This window comes from Pan troglodytes, chromosome 8 (genome assembly GCF_028858775.2).
Source record: "Pan troglodytes isolate AG18354 chromosome 8, NHGRI_mPanTro3-v2.0_pri, whole genome shotgun sequence".
Classification (NCBI taxonomy): domain Eukaryota; kingdom Metazoa; phylum Chordata; class Mammalia; order Primates; family Hominidae; genus Pan; species Pan troglodytes.
This window is the reverse complement of record NC_072406.2, coordinates 28844116-28860640: the sequence shown is the minus strand read 5'-3', so window position 1 is coordinate 28860640 and position 16525 is coordinate 28844116. Positions and strand designations below refer to the sequence as shown.

Here is a 16525-nt window from a genome sequence, read left to right as displayed (position 1 = left end):
AAGATTATACAGTTTGCAAAGCCTAAGACATTTATCTAGTCCTTTACAGGAAAAGCATTGTAGACCACAGCCCTGTATTATTCATGACATTATTTTTTAAATGGCCAGAAACACATACATTTAATTCCTCATGGTGGCAACCTCTGGAGGGGGAGGAGGGAAGAGGAATGGAATGGGGGACAGGTGTCAAAACGTGCCGTAATGTTTGTGAATCGCAATTTACAAACATTGTCCATTCTTCACAATTATTGATTCTTCCTGGTGAGAATGCCTATGTTTCATGTATTAAAGTCCTTATATTTCTCTGTACTTTTAAAAAACCTCAGAAAAGCTAAAAATACATGTATTGTGTAAACATTTTTCTGTATCAGTGCATACAAATCTATCATATGTGTATAACAGTTGAATCTTAGTCTATCTTATAGATAGCAGATGTTTCTTTTTGAGTCCCTTATTTATAAACATTTAAGTTGCTCCAGTTTTTGGTGTCACAGTGTAGCAATATTTTCATACTATTTCTTGTGTGTGTGTGTGTGTGTGTGTGTGTTTTAGAGACAAGAGAGTACTTACTCTGAGACTTTAGAGACAGAACACTCTTACTCTGTCACTTAGACTAGAGTACAGTGGCACGATCCTGGCTTACTTCAGACTCTACCTCTCAGGCTCAACTGATCCTCTCGCCTCAGGCATGGGCTACTATGCCTGGCTAATTTTTTTTTTTTTGTAAGAGTTAGGGTTTTGCCATGTTGTCCAGGCTGGAGTGCAGTGGCACCATCGTAGCTTACTGTAGCCTTGAACTCCTGCCTCAAGCGATCCTCCTGCCTTGGTCTCCCAAAGTGCTGGGATTACAGGCATGAGCCACTGTGTTATTATTTCTACTGAACAAAATACTGAAACAATTTTTTGATCAGAAGGAAATATACATATAAAATTAGGATATGTGGTGCCAAATGGCTGTTCCAAACTTCAGCATGAAATTATTGTCTTGAAGTAGAGCAAATGTTATTAATTTGGAGCCAGATTGGTAAGTGACAAGTGGTAAGTTATTACTGCTTTAATTTAAGGCTCAGGTTGTCTCTCTGAATTTTCAGGCTAATTTATTTTTACCTGTAATGCCTGTTCGGATCCTTAGAAATTTTTTTCTATTGAATTTTAGTCTTTTTCTCATTGATTTGGGGACTTTTACATATTACATATATTCCTCCTATTCTTGAAAAATTTTCACTTTGGTTTTCGTTTATTAGTTTTGTTAATCACCTCCTGCCACTTAGAAAACTCGACATTGTATGCAGTCACTATAAAAGCTTTTCTGAGCTTTTGCCTTTGCTTTCTCCGTAGTTTGTGATATGCTGAGAGGCTCGCTTAGGTAACTAACGGGCTCCATCCTCTCCCGGAACCACTGGTCCTTTTGCGTTCTGTGGGGTTGACAGTCCTCCCGGGGTAACCCGATGCCTTCCTTCTGCTTCAGAGGACAGGCGGCCCTACCCTAAATGCATTGTCCCACGTCAGTCAGCAGGTTTGGTTAGGAAAACAGAAAGCACATTGAGTATTACAACTAGGAAGGAATTTCACGCAGAGTCTGGCAGGCTTTCATGGACGTTGGCAAGGATAGGGTGTGAAAGTCTGGAAAGTTGCTACCTGCAGATCAAGGAATCTGGAAGTTCAGGGATCACAGGACTTGATCTCTGCTGTCCAAAGGACTAAAGAGGTGATTGTCAGGAGGATATGTGGGAGCTGCTGGAAGAACATCACATCTGTCACCGCTGATGTCCACATGCTTCCTGAGGCTGTCACCAGAAAACAATGGCTTCTCTTTCTTTCCCTGTTCTCAAATCTCTCTCGAGCCTCTCACTCATTCAGAATCCTGCTCATTAGAAAGTCTAGGAAATGTATTTTCCATACTTTCAGTCTTTGCCATAAAGAGAAGAGACTGGAAGGGCTAACACAGTGCTGAGTATTGACAGACATTACTTGGAAGTAGCTTTTACTAAAGGTCAGATCAAATTAAATCAAAAACATCCTCCATGCATCAAAGTTTCATTGAGCACTAGGCTGACATAGTACTGAGCAGTGTGTCAGCTTATTTGGCATGAAAGAACCATGCTTAGAAAAGAGAAATAAGAAATTAGGGAAAGCGCACCTTCAGAGTCAACCCATATATATCTTACTTATTTGAAATTTTATTCAATTACAATGTTAGGTTCAAAGTCAGATAACTTATTGAAATAATAAAACAGAATTTTAGAAAGGTGATTTGTTGACTTCAAAGGTCAATGAGAGGAGGACACACACAGATTAAAAACTTGTCTCATTACATAGAGACCTGGGACAGTGGAATTCTGCTCTGTTATAATCCCTGGATTGGATATGAAATTAATGAAGCCCGTTCATTTGTACCCTTGGTCCAGAAGAAAAATATTACTGCCAAATTGCCCAGTTGACACTTGCAATCAAGTTATTACACAGTTCATCCTATAATGGCAGAAAGGATATCTTGGGAATCACACAGGCGGAATTACATAACTTTAACTAGCAAAGGAAGGTCCCGTTCAGAGCTGGCTTATTTTTTTCCCTAGAATTCATTTCCTTCCTCACTGAAGTCTGCTCTTCTGAAGTCCTTTCGCGATCTCCTTTAACTCTGTTTGAATTTTTGAGGCACTGGTCTCCTTTTCATGGTTAGTAATTTTAAGACTACTCTAGCACTTTCTCCCTGTGTGTAATCTAAGCCACATTGACAATGTTGTGAGGTGTCATAATTTCATTCCTGAGTGCCACAAGTCACTACTAACAACATATTATACTTTTGTGTCTGGGAGGTTCTTTTGAATTCTTGGACTTAGGTTGAATTTCTAGGTTCCTAAGAGAGAGATATATATGTCGACATATATAGATATAATTATAATATATATTAAAATATATTCTATAAATATATTAATAATTATATTTACTATATTATATATCTATTTTATATATTTATATATTTTATATAACTCTATAATATATTAGATACATTTCTATATATTATAAATCTATAATATGTTAGATACATTTTTATATATTATAGATATATTTTATACATAATAGATGTATTATAAATATAAATATAAGATATATCATATATATAACATATATTATCATATATATGATATATATTATCTATATAATATAGATATATGATATATAATATATAGGTATATTATAGATATAATATAGATAGATTTTTAAAAATATGTATATATTAAAGCCATTGACCTTCATGTAGTTGTAACGCTGCAAGATCTCTGTAGTACAACATCAACATCCCAGCTTAAGGGGGGATACCTTAAGCTGGTGATACCAAGCTGTGATACCAAAACACAGACTTACGCTGTCTTCAACTATCTTAAGCTATCTGTCATTAAGAGATTTAAAAAGAAAAAAAACCTATGGACCTTCAGCTGTATTGCTACAAGATTTCTGTTTATGACTTCCCAATTTACAAAGAACTTTCACGCTCACTTATCTCATGGAACCTTCGCGACTTTATGACCACCTGTGCAGGAGAAGGGGAAGATATTCTCAGCCTCATTTTATAGAAGAAATCGAAACTGCAAAAGATTAAATGAATTGCCCAAGGTAACCTAGTCAGAGATGGCAAGAAATCTTCAGCTTCAAATTCTATCATCTTCCAAGCTGCCTAGACATAAATAGAAATGTCTATATTTTCCAGTTTAAGCTACAAACTGTAAGATGCTGTAATTCTTTGTTAGTCATGTGCACTTTGGGTGAGGATTTCCAGAACTTGTTTTTTAAAAACATCTGGAAACATCAAAAGCATAAGATTTTTAAGAGGGAAATTCATGATTTTCTACTAACATGTCAAAATGTAAATTTTAGGTTAAGATTATGTATAATTTATTCTTTAAACAGTCTGTAATCATAAGTAAACTCAATTGAAAGTTTAATTACATGTTTATTTTGGCCTCACTTAACAGGAATAAAAAGTTTATTTTGTAATGTATTTTTATAAAGTCAAGGAAGAAAAAATGCAAACCACAGGAAACACACAAATAAGATGCCCTTAGTACAAATGTCTTTTGAAACTCATTAGCTATTACTGATAAAGCTCTAGTTAAAACTGTGCAATTAGAACCATGTGTGAAATAGCTGCATGTGCAATCAAGAGTGAAAGAAAACATGCATGCTTTGCTTTATTTTATCTTATTTTATTTTATTTTGAGACAGAGTCTTACTTTGTTGCCCAGGCTGGAGTGCAGTGGCACAATCTCAGCTCACTGCAACCTCCACTTCCAGGTTCAACTAATTCTCATGTCTCAAACTCCTGAGTAGATGAGACTACAGATGTGCATCACTGCGTTCAGCTAATGTTTGGATTTTTAGTAGAGACACGGTTTCACTGTGTTGGTCAGGCTGGTCTCAAACTCCTGGCCTCAAGTGATCCACCTGCCTTGGTCTCCCAAAGTGCTGGGATTACCGGCATGAGCCACTGCACCTGGCCAAGATGCATGCTTTTTATTAAGAACTAAAGTGTGTTACAATTGGGTTGAGTTTCTACCCAGATGGCCCCACTCATGCTGACATCTGCAAAGTGTATGTACAATTGTGTTGAGGTGTTATCTACTGTGGCTGTGTAGACATGTGTTACTGAGTTAAAAACCAAGACTTTGGAGTCCCTCATGCTGATTCCTGCTAACACATGCTGGGAAGCCTCTGTTATTCAGAGTAGGCAGGATCCCATGTGTTTCACTATTGGGAAAGATTTGGAAATATTTAGAGCAGTTATAAATATATGGTCTTCAATATGAAATCAATAACTGAAGTGTAGATTCAAGGATACCAGAGTCTACACTAAGTTTGCAAGACAGTTACCTCTGAAATGCAAATCTTAAGAAAATGCTTCTTTTAAGTCGTGAAATGTCATAGTTGAATACATATTTTCATGTCATATTTATCTAATGGGAGTCATGCTCTTAGACTTAAACAAAGAGAAATCCCCCTCTATATGAAAATTGGTGCTCAAGTTTTTTTTTTAATTGACAAAAATTGTATAAGGCTGGGTACAGTGGCTCATACCTGTAATCCCAGCACTTTGGGAGGCCAAGGTGGGAAGATCGCTTGAGTTCAGGAGTTCAAGGCCAGCCTGGGCAACATAGCAAAACCTTGCCTACCAAGAAAAAAAAGCCCTGCATGGTGGCACGCACCCGTATTTCCAGCTACTTGAGAGGCTGAGATGGGAGGATCACTTGAGCCCAGAGAAGTCGAGGCTGCAGTGAACTGTGATCGTGCCACTGCATTCTAGCCTGGGTAACAGAGTGAGACCCTGTCTCAAAAAAAAAATTGTATATATTTATCGTGTACGATGTAATGTTTTGATCTATTTATACATTGGGAAATAATTAAATCAAGCTAATAAACATATTCATTACCTAGCACGGCTGCCTTTTGTGTATATGTGTGTGTATATTAAGAATGTTTAAAATCTATTCTCTTGGTCACCCCTCTGTACAATAAATCTCCATAATTTACTCATCCCAGCTGAAACTTTGTACCTTTTGACAAACATCTCTCCAATCCCTTCTGCTCTCCCCAGCCTCTGGTAACTACCATTCTACTATTTGCTTCTATGAGCCTGACTTTTTTAGATTCCACATATAAGGGAGATCATGCAATATCGGTGGTTTTGTGTCTGGCTTGTTTCAGGCACAAAATTATTTGTGCCTTAGCATGATATCCTCAGGTTCATCCATGTTGTGGCAAATGAGAGGATTTCCTCTTTCAAGGCAAAATTGTGTTCCATCATATACACACCACATTTTCTTTATTCATCCGTCGAAGGACACCTAAGATGATCCCATATCTTGGCTCTTATGAACAGTGCTGCCATGAACATGGGGGTGCAGATATATTTTCAATATACTGATTTCCTTTCCTTTGGATATATGCCCAGTAGCGGGATTGCTGGATCATATGGTAGCTCTATGTTTAATTTTTTGAGGAACTTCCTTTAATGTTTTTCATAACATCTGTACTAATTTATATTCCCACCAGGAGTATGCTAGGGGTCCCTTTCTTCATATCCTCCACAACACTTGTTATCTTTTGTCTTTTTGATAATAGCCCTGCTAACACGGGTCAGGTGATGTCTTACAGAGGTTTAATTTGCATATCCCTGATGATTAGGGATGTTAAGCATTTTTTCACATATACCTGTTGGCCGTTTGTATGCCTTCTTTCATAAAATATCTGTCCAGGCCCTTTGACTAATTTTTAATCAGGCAATTTGTTTTCTTGCTGTTGAATTCCTTATGTATTTTAGATGTTAGCCCCTTATGTATGTATAGTTTGCAAATATTTTCTCCCATTCATAGGTTGCCTCTTCACTTTGTTGGTTGTTTCCTTGGCTGTGCAAAAGCTTTTTAGGGGATTGGTTGGGTAGGGTGCATTGGCTCTGGTTCTAGTTTCTTTGAAGCTTCTTCAGCTGTGATTTACATCAGTGATGACAGCAGGATATGTGGACACGGTGGTGGCAAAGTAGGTTGTTAGGCTTTTTGATAGCAAGAGTTTCAGAAATCTTTCTGTTTTCATTTTTCCTACAGTGAGAAGACATAGCCAAGGAGATCCCTCTGTGTTGGGTCCAACGTGGACTGCAGGCAGCCACGGGGTGCTGTTTCAGGCACAGGTGCTCAGAGTGGCTGTGGAACTGGGGTCCTGTTTTTGAACTACTGTAGCCCCTGTGACGAGGGCACAGGTTCACTCTTCAGGTGTGGGTAGATGCAGCTCTCCCACCAAGCCAAGGGCTGTGACTGCAGCACTCACCTGAAGCCGAGGCCCAGGAGGCAGGGATGGAGCTGTGACAGTGATCCTGGGTGTGAGGGTGCAGAGCTGGCATGGCTCTGCAGAGGAAGAGGTATTTCAGAGGCTCAGGCCCTGGAGAGTAGGGCACAGCTGCAATTCAGGTTCTGGAGCCAACAGGGCATATGAGAAAAAATACCACACAGTGTTGACTTTGAACCCTGGAGTGCTGGACACAGCAGTGGACCAGGCTCTGTGAGGCCGGGTGCAAATGTTGGCTTCACTCCCCAGGGAGGTGGGGAGCCTCAGCAGCTCATGCAATGGAGGTCTGAGCTCCAGCACTTAAGGGAGGTGGGTGCTGCTGCCATTTGGCCCAACGGTTGGGTAGTACAGCTCAGAGAAAGCTATGTTTCCCGGAGAGGGTGGGCAAAGCACGGGCTCGAGTACAGAGTCACAGCTGCTCCTCTGCACCAAAGCACCAATTCCCTGGGACCAAAGCTCCCTTAAGTGCTGGAGCTCAGCCCTCCATTGTATGAGTTGGTTCTGGCGCCGAAGGGGTGCAGCTCCTCTGTGGGTTTGGATTCAGCTTTTCTGCTGGGCCCACACTCTGAGTAGCTGGCAGCAGGGCACAGTAGCAACTGGGATGGGGAGATGAAGGGCCCAGAGCGTAGGGAGCTGCAGCAGGTTGGCTGGGGATTGGTGCATGCTGTGTGTCTGTGTGAGGATAGTGCAATGATGGCAGAACCTCAAGGATGGAGGGACGCAGTGGCTAGTGGCCCCCAGAGCGGGATGCACTCTAGCAGTGGCTCCTGTTTCCAGATGGCTCAGTGCAGTAGCTGCTCCGGTCACAGGAGCAGGGTACAAAGTGAGATCCGTCTCTGGAGTTGTGCTGCTGTGTGAAATGCAGGTAGCTCCCCAGCTGGGCTCAGGGCTTGTGAGGACTGCAGAATTCTCCCGAAGCAAAGACTGCAGGTGTCCACGACAGTGATGGGGCTCAGGAGGCCTCCTGCTCATCTTTTCCTTCCTGGTTCTGAGTTCATCCTGGCTTGGGAGATGAAATGGTGGAGGCGAGAGGGTAGATCCCCTCTCTCTGCTGCCATCCGGAGTTTCTATTCTCACAGGGTTTTTGCCACTCCCTTGCTGTACTCCAGCGATCTCCTTAAGTTAGTCTGGTTGCAATGTAGTTGTTTGTTATTGTTTTGGTCCTTTTTTGTAAGGGAGCAAGTGTTAGGCCCCTCTAGTCTGCCATCTGGCTGATGCCATCTGTCCTAAGTACTTTTTAAATGCTATTGTAAATGGGGTTTTTGTATGTTCATTTTGTGTCCTGCCATTTTACTGGATTTGTTTATCATTTTCAAATAGTTTCTTGGTGAAATCTTTAGGGCATTCTATATATAAGACTATGTCATCTGCAAACAGGGACAATTTACCTTCTTTTCTGATTTGGATGTCTTTTCTTTTTCTTGCCCAACTGCTCTGGTTAGGACTTCAAAGTTCTATGTTGAATGGAAGTGGGGAGAGTGAGCATTTGTTCCTGATCTTAGAGGAAAAGATTTCAACTTTTCACTGCTAAGTGTAATGTTAGCTGTGGGCTTGTGATGTATGGCTTTCACTGCGTGTAGGTACATTCCCTCTATAACTAACTTTTTAAGAGTTTTTATGTTGAAAGTAAATTGAATTTTGTCAAAGGCTTTCTCTGCATCTATTAAGATGATCATAGGTTTTTGTCCTTCATCTCATTAATGTGGGGTAGCACATGTATTGATTTGCTCTGTTGACCTATCCTTGCATTCCAGGGATAAATCCCACTTGAACATGATCAATGATACTTTTAACATGCTGTTGGATTTGAGTTGCTAGTATTTTGTTGAAGATTTTTGCATTTATGTTTATCGAGGATATTAGCCTGTAATTTTCTTTTCTTGTAATGCCCTTGTCTGGCTTTGGTATCAGGATAATGCTGGCCCTTGGATTATTTCCTTCTCTTTTATTTTTTTGAGACAGAGTCTTACTTTGTCACCCAGGCTGGAGTGTAGCAGCACAATCTCAGTTCACTGCAACCTCCACCTCCTGGGTTCAAGTGATTTTCTCATCTCAGCATCCCAAGTAGCTGGGACTACAGGCACAAGCCACCACGCCCAGCATTTTTTTTTTTTGGTATTTTTTGGTAGAGACAGGGTTTCACCATGTTGCCCAGGCTGATCTTGAACTCCTGTTCTCAAGTGATCCTCCCGCTTCAGCTTCCCAAAGTGCTGGAATTACAGGCATGAGCCACCATACCCAGCCTCTCTTCAATTTTTTTGGAGGAGTTTGACAAGGATTGGTATTAGCTCAAGTATTTTTAATGTACAAATTTATTACGTGTTTTAATTGGCTGCCACGTTTTACAAATTATTAACTCTTCCTATCTTCTTTGACAGACAACAGAAAGATCAGAGTTAATGGAACCAAAGAACCTATCGAGTTCAAATCCAATCAGTGGTTTGGAGCAACAGTGAAAGCTCACAAAGGAAAAGTTGTGGTGAGTATGAGCCGTGGGCTTGTGCTGCTGCTTTGGAGTATGGTGTGCACTGGAATGTTTTCAAGCTCATGTTTAGGAAAGCTCTTTCCTGAAGGAACATGTTAGACTTTCAACGATAAGGCTGTTGGCATTTTAAAAGCAACTAAATGCTTAAAATTAAAGAATGTATTTTAGTGTTTAAAGCTATAGGAAATAAAGCCTGTTTTCCAGAAGAGCAGTTAAATATTTTCAAATATTTCAAAAACAACTAAGAAAAGTAAAAGCTACATCTTAAAGTGGTAAAATATTATAGTGCTTAAGACTGACTTAGGGGCTACTTAAAATCTGACCAGAAAAATGGGACTATTCCCATAAGGATGCTAAGTTAATCTGCTGTGGTTTCATTGATCCTTTTTACACCGAAAGGAAAGCTGTCTTTCATAATTATTTTTAAATGGCTAACTGCATGATTCTCTGAGTTCATTAATACTTTTTAAAGTAAAAACACTCATTCTCAAATAGATAATCTTTCAGCTTCAAAGTGCTATGACTTAATAATTCTATTATTTTATTGTTCTGAGCAATGATACATGTCTAAGTTACCGAGAAGCAAATGACTATTGAAGTAATCTGGAAGTCTTTTTTAGTTTGGAGAATTTTTCAACCTATTGGCTTTAATTTCCTTACAACAATAAAGCAATAACTTTGTCTTTTAGGATTTGTTGAAATCTACTTGAATTATGATTTAATAAGTATCTAAAGGAAATGCCTTACTTTATTTAGTCTGTTAACCCCAAAAAGATTTTGACATAAAACAGGTAATGTATAAAGTGTATATAGCCCTCTCCAGTTAAGAAATCCAACATTTACAATATAGTTTTTGTAGAGTTGTCTTTGCATTAATATAATTTTCACATTCCAGAATTTGTAAGAACTTTTTAAGGTGGTATATGACTTATGGGAATTGCTGTTGAAAAATTAACTCTGTAATAACTGTTTGGGGCTTTAAAAATCTTTTGGATACTGTTTTGATTTTTTTGTGTGTCTTGAAATTTTAGCTGTAACATATAATAGTTGCATATTTATTCAATAATTGTAGAAACCCTCAAAACAATGGAAACTACAATAATACACCGTGTTCATAATAAAAAATGATTAATTTTTGGCATGCCTGCATTTTCTAAAATACGTGATGGGAAATAGGATAATACAGAGTATATTTCAAGCTAAATTTTTTGAGTGCTGAAACTTAGCAGAATGAACATTTAAATTCTTTCCTATATGATGTAATTTTATAACTGCAAAATCCTACCTCCAGAAGTATCATTTTTGTATATCCAGGTACCATGGGTATACATAGCAGGTTTGGGTCAAAGCCTAAATATGTCCCATCAGTATGTTTCACATCAATGTGAAACTGAGCAGATTGAAAGAGTAACTTTTTAGAGCTAATATCAGGCAAACACTGGAAAGCATTTTCATGGCATGAAATGCCTTTTGGTGAAACAGAAGGTGAGGCCAGTTGGAGAAGATCAAGCTACACAAGTGAGTGCTTCATGATGTAGACTTCCCTGTGCTTTCGCATCTGCACCTTATGCTGAATTTATGAACCAGATAACTTGGGGAACCTAGAAGAGTTAGAGAGTTTTGGGGTATTGGCCAAGACTTTACAATATATAGAGAGGCAAAACCAAACAACTGAAGTTGTAGAAGGGTAATTTATTTGAGACTAGGAGTTATCTTTACTAAAAATAGTTATACATTGGGCCAAATTACCAAGGACAGATTTGGAAGCATAGACTACTTTCAAATTAGAATCTTTTTTCACTTCTCTGGAATTAAGTGTGATACCATACTATCAAATTAGAAGGCAGGCTAGCAGCTCTGTGTTCTACGATTCTGTCTTTAGAGATGAGTATTTGGAGAATCAGGTACAATATTTACAGAAGGTTCAGGCAAGAAAAACAGAAGTCCAAACCAAGCTAATGTTTTATACACATTTATTTCCTCTCTCATTCCTAATAAAATGTTATTTCATTTACTTGACGAGGATTTCTCGTTATTTCATTTACTTGAAGAAGATTTCCGTACAGTGCTCTTGTGAGAATCTAAACTTCTAAAAAAGCAGCCAGATCATTTCATGTTTTTCTTGCTGTTGTTTCAATTCATTTTTGCCGATAATATTTCTGATATTAGGCAAACTAATTCAGAAGCAGTTCCCTCTTTTTACCATAATGTAATTCTAAAAAGGGGTCATAGGCAATGACATAAAGTATGTCTTATTTTCTCTAAAGCAACATTCTGAAAATGAAAAGGCATGGATGAGGCATCAAATCAGTTTCTGATATGACAAATTATAAATCATAAAAGCAAAGATATAACAACAAATGCATAATCATTTGGTATTGTAAAACTATGTTTCAACTTCTATCTGATAGGCATGCATTTAAATCAACATGTTATACATCTATTAATCAAGTTTTATATGCAAACCTTCATATATAAGTCCTGTGGGCAGTTAAATCAATTCCAAAAAAGGTTCCAAAGTATGAGCAAATATTTGTACAGTACGCAACATTATTTAATTTACCACTCTATATGTTAGCTGGAAATAAGCATAGGACATTTTGTTTCTAACCCTTTGGTTATTTGCCGCCTTAGAATGGAGAGGGCATTTATGAAATAATTTGGATAACTCTCCTTTCTCAAAAAGATTGTCTGAGGGCATTGGAGTTTATCTCGATAAATTTCTCCATAACAAGGAGGGCCAGAGACTTGAATTGCCTCACCTGTGGTGTTTAATGCCTTGGAAATGCTTGTAGCTCATGAACATGCTCTCTTACTGACTTTGTGATCATCCCTGATAAAATTGCTAAAACAGGCATAAGATGCTTCTACTTTCAGTTTTGCCACGAATAAAAACCATGAAGTGAAAAACCAAGCCAAAAACACTGTGAAAATGGAGAAGTGCGTCCAGATGAAAGTCATTGTTTAAAAGTCATAAGATGCGGCTTCCGTGATAAACTAGGGGGCGTCACAAAACAGAGGTTTACTAGCTTGTTTGCATCCTTTAATTTGAAAGTCATCTTTTAAAAGCAATAATTAGACACAGAAAGGAACTTGTTCTCATAAGACATCACACTGATTAATTCACTGTTTACATGATCATTTGCTTTTATGTAGGTCCAATTAAAAAGAAAAGAAATATGAGTTATTCGCTTTTAGGAATTATTTTCTGCTTGCTTTTTCGGGCAAAAAAAAAAAATTAATTTCTATGGGGCCTAGGTGCTGTGGCTCTTCCCTATAATTCCAGCACTTGGGGAGGCTGAGACAAGAGGATCACTTAAGCCCAGGAGATTGAGACCAGTTGGAGCAACATAATAAGATTCTGTCTCTACAAAAAACAAAACAAAACAAATTAGCCAGGCATGGTGGTGTGTGCCTGTGGTCCCAGCTACTTGGGAGGCTCAGGCATAAGGATCACTTGAGCCCAGGAGGTTGCGGCTACAGTGAGCTGTGATCATGCCTCTGCACTCAAGCCTGGGTGACAGAGCAAGACCTTGTCTCCAAAAAAAAAAAAAAAAATATTGTCAGAAAACTCATTTTTTTTTGCATGTATTTAATTTTCACCAATTCTATAGTGTGTTAACATTAAAAATTAGTTTTGGAAGTTTAATTACCTCTGATGACCAAGGCACTCATTAGCATGCTAGAGGCCAATTAATTCACCCAATAATCTAACAGTTTGTTATACCAATAATTCAAATAAAACTGTAGTATGAGAAACCTACATCAAAAATGTATTTTTTTGTCTTTCATGTTTCCTAGGCCTGTGCTCCTTTATATCACTGGAGAACTCTTAAACCGACACCAGAAAAGGACCCAGTTGGCACCTGCTATGTAGCAATTCAGAACTTCAGCGCCTATGCCGAGTTCTCTCCTTGCCGGAACAGTAAGCAACTTTTATTCCTTGAAACTGCCATTAGCTCAAGTGCTTTTCTATCGTAGACAGGAGTGCAGGTAGGCTCAAAACACCATTGATAACTTACAGGGTTGCAAGGAAAAAGCTTCGGGGGTAGGTAAAGGTTTTTGTCAGCCTTACAGTTGTCTTGATGTGACAGCAAGTCAAAAGCGTGGAATTCTACTGATCTTCTGTGTTTTAGAACATTTCTGACTTAAGATATTTTGCAGAATTGATTGGTTCCTTATTTTAGGCCATAAGGTGTCATTTGCTGTTCAAAATTCACGTTCCGTGTCCTAAAGAATGCTGACTGCCCACTTTACTTGTTTATTGCCAAAATGGTGTTAGCTAGCATGGTTGGACCTGGGCATATGTTCAACTTGAGATTTCTGTCTGGCTTGTGTTCTCAATGGCTGTTTCTTCTTTACCAGCTGTGTATGCAGATTGTCTGCATGATATGCCTTTCTGCTTAAGATGTTTAATCCTTTTTTTCAAAATGACTCTGTATACTTAGAGTTCAAATCTCATCTGGCAGTTCTAGGAATCTTGCAGCCAAGCAGTCTTTAAAGCAAACCTGGGAGTATCATCTTTGGGGCATTGTGTTTTAATCACTTTATCTCTGTTGAATACCCCAGACTTGGGATAGCATAATGGATGGTTGGATGGATGGGTGGGTGGGTGGGTGGATGGATGAATGGATGGATGGATGGATGGATGGGTGGATTCATCTACTCACAGTCCTTTAATTAACTCCTCCAGTTTTCAGTGTGCCAGATAGATCACTAGGATTTGTTGATAAGATACCTATGGATTTTCATTCTTGTTGATAATTCACAAGACCATATTGGAGGGAAAATGTAGTAGAAAGAAGATTCTAGGACTGATTTCAGGATATTGATTTAAAGAAAAAACACTAAATCCCAAATTAGCTTGAGCTCTAAAATGTAAATTTTCCCCCTTTTGCTTGAGTGTTTTTAAAATTCAGGATTAATGTAGGGAAGATAATGATCAAATGTCATAAATAAATGAAGAGAAAAAATAGATTACTGATATTAGAGGGTTAACAAAGATGCTGCTGAGATTTAGAAGCCTAAAGAACAGGCAGTAGAACTTTTTTTTTTTTTTTTTTTTTTTTTTGAGACAGGGTCTCACTCTGTCACCCAGGCTGGAGTGCAATAGTGTGATCATGGCTCAATGCAGCCTCGACTTCCTGGGCTCAAGCAATCCTCCCACCTCAGCCTGCCAAGTAGCTGGGGCCACAGGCATGTGCCACCATGCCTAATTTTTGTATTTTTTGTAGAGAGGGGTTTCTGCCATGTTGTCCAGGCTGGTCTTGAACTCCTGAGCTCATGCGATCCATCCACCTCAGCCTTTAAAAGTGCTGGGATTACAGTCGTGCGCCACCACACCTGGCTTGAACATTTAACCTGATGGCTTTTAGTGAGGATTTTTAACAAGGAGAAGATTATTGCTCTCTGTTTAAAAATACTGAAGTAAATCAGACACTTCTTCAGATTACAACAAATGTCAGCTGAATGGATAGTCCATGGAATAAGGATTTTATCTTAAATAGCTTTAAAGTAGGGGTTCTTTGTAGATCATGGGACTCAATTATTTATTCAATGCAGGATTTCTTTAAAAAGAAAAGCCACACATTGAGCAGTAAACTAACTCTTCTATGTTTAGGAAATTCAGCAAAGAACAAGAGGGAAAAAGCCCCCTGTTCAAGGAACTGCCTCTAGACAGTAAACATGTAAATAAATGTGTTTATGATACAATGTCAGGCAGTGAAAAGTGCTACAAAAAAATACAGCAAGACGAGAAAGAAGGGAGAGACCTGTGCTGGGGAAGCCAGGGGAGGAGCAGCATTTTAGACAAGACGACAGAAAGGGATTCTTCTAGCAAATGATTATTGGAGTAGAGAGGAGAGAAACTTCCTGGACTCAGGCAACAACCAACATGAGGCATAGTTTGTGTCAGGTTCCATTCAAAGTGCTGTGCTCTTGGGTTTATTAAGAGGTCAGTATTGTTATGCTAAAGATAAAATCCCACAAACAATAACAAAGGAAATCCAAAACATATCAGAAAATGAATGGTAGTGGAGAGATTCATTATTGAACTTGTTTCATCAATATTTACACCTGTCCATATCCTATACTCCATGATTTGCCCATGTTCCTGTTCTGTGATATTGACCATATGCTCATGGACAAGCTGGCTTGTTCAACAAACAGCAAATAACTGTAACTAAAGACAAGACCATCCTTCATATGCCTTTTGCCTTGATAATGTAGGTTATTCTTCCAACTGCCTTGAAGGATAATATTTATAAAACTAGTCACTCCTTGTTCTGCCTTTTTGCCAGACTACCTGTGTGGGATGTGAGGGCTGAGATCAAAAGTCTGCACATGAAATGCAGACTTGTAGGGGAAAAGTTTCAGAGTGAGTTTGAACCATTTTTTAAAAAAGTACACTAATGTACATTTGCATCTTAAGCTACATGGACACAGTAGGCTAACAGCTCAACAAAGACAGAATGGAGCACATGTTGAGTTGCAGAATACCTCAATAAATTGCCATGAATTATTTCCTCTGTGGTGTATAGCCACAGTTTTCACATCCTCCTGGTCTCCCTATTCCTACGGGTACTTCTTCCTCCTCAGATCATCCAAGAAGCAGACTTCCCGTCATGGCCAAGAAGTTCACAGATCATTAACACAAAGCCAGCTTGTTCATGAGCATATGGTCAGTATCCCAGAACAGGAAACATCAGCAATATTATTTTCAAAAGAGAATTTAAAGAAGCTCCTCATGTTAATCTTACACCGCAAACCCGCTCTGCTGATATTGTTAGACATTACCTGCTCATTCATATTGATGACCTGCCTATGGCTCTCATGGTCATTCATAATTCAGGTGGAGATGGTTCATACACACACCCTTCCATTTGTTGGATAAGACGTCAACAAATAGTAGCAAATTATCCACATGCTTCCTTGGATTCCTGAGTTCACTCTAGGACATAATTATCAAGTTCACAAATGCTCTGAAGTCCCAGGAAGAAAGAGTCCTTCAGCTCTCATAAATTATGATTCAACAAGGAAAAAAAAAAAAGACTTTGCAATGGAAAGAACCTCACACTCTATTATAATTGCCACTTACAATAAACATTTGGAGCTGATTATTTTCTCAGTGTATTTTGTAAAAAAAAAAAAAAAATGAATGTTTTCTCTTAATTTTTTTCAGCCTGCTGTTTTAAAGCAATACTTTCA

At 38.6% G+C, this 16525-nt stretch overlaps 1 protein-coding gene across 3 annotated transcripts in view; it reads left to right on the top strand.

The window, feature by feature from the left end:
* The window catches only part of ITGA8 (integrin subunit alpha 8), a 212455-nt gene that overhangs the window by 27944 nt on the left and 167986 nt on the right, over window positions 1-16525 (top strand). For all 3 annotated transcript variants that reach the window (XM_507671.8, XM_054660790.2, XM_016962719.3), the window contains exons 3-4: window positions 9213-9313; window positions 13121-13244. In XM_507671.8, the coding sequence (XP_507671.2) occupies window positions 9213-9313; window positions 13121-13244 (225 nt within the window). The remainder of the gene's footprint in view (window positions 1-9212; window positions 9314-13120; window positions 13245-16525) is intronic.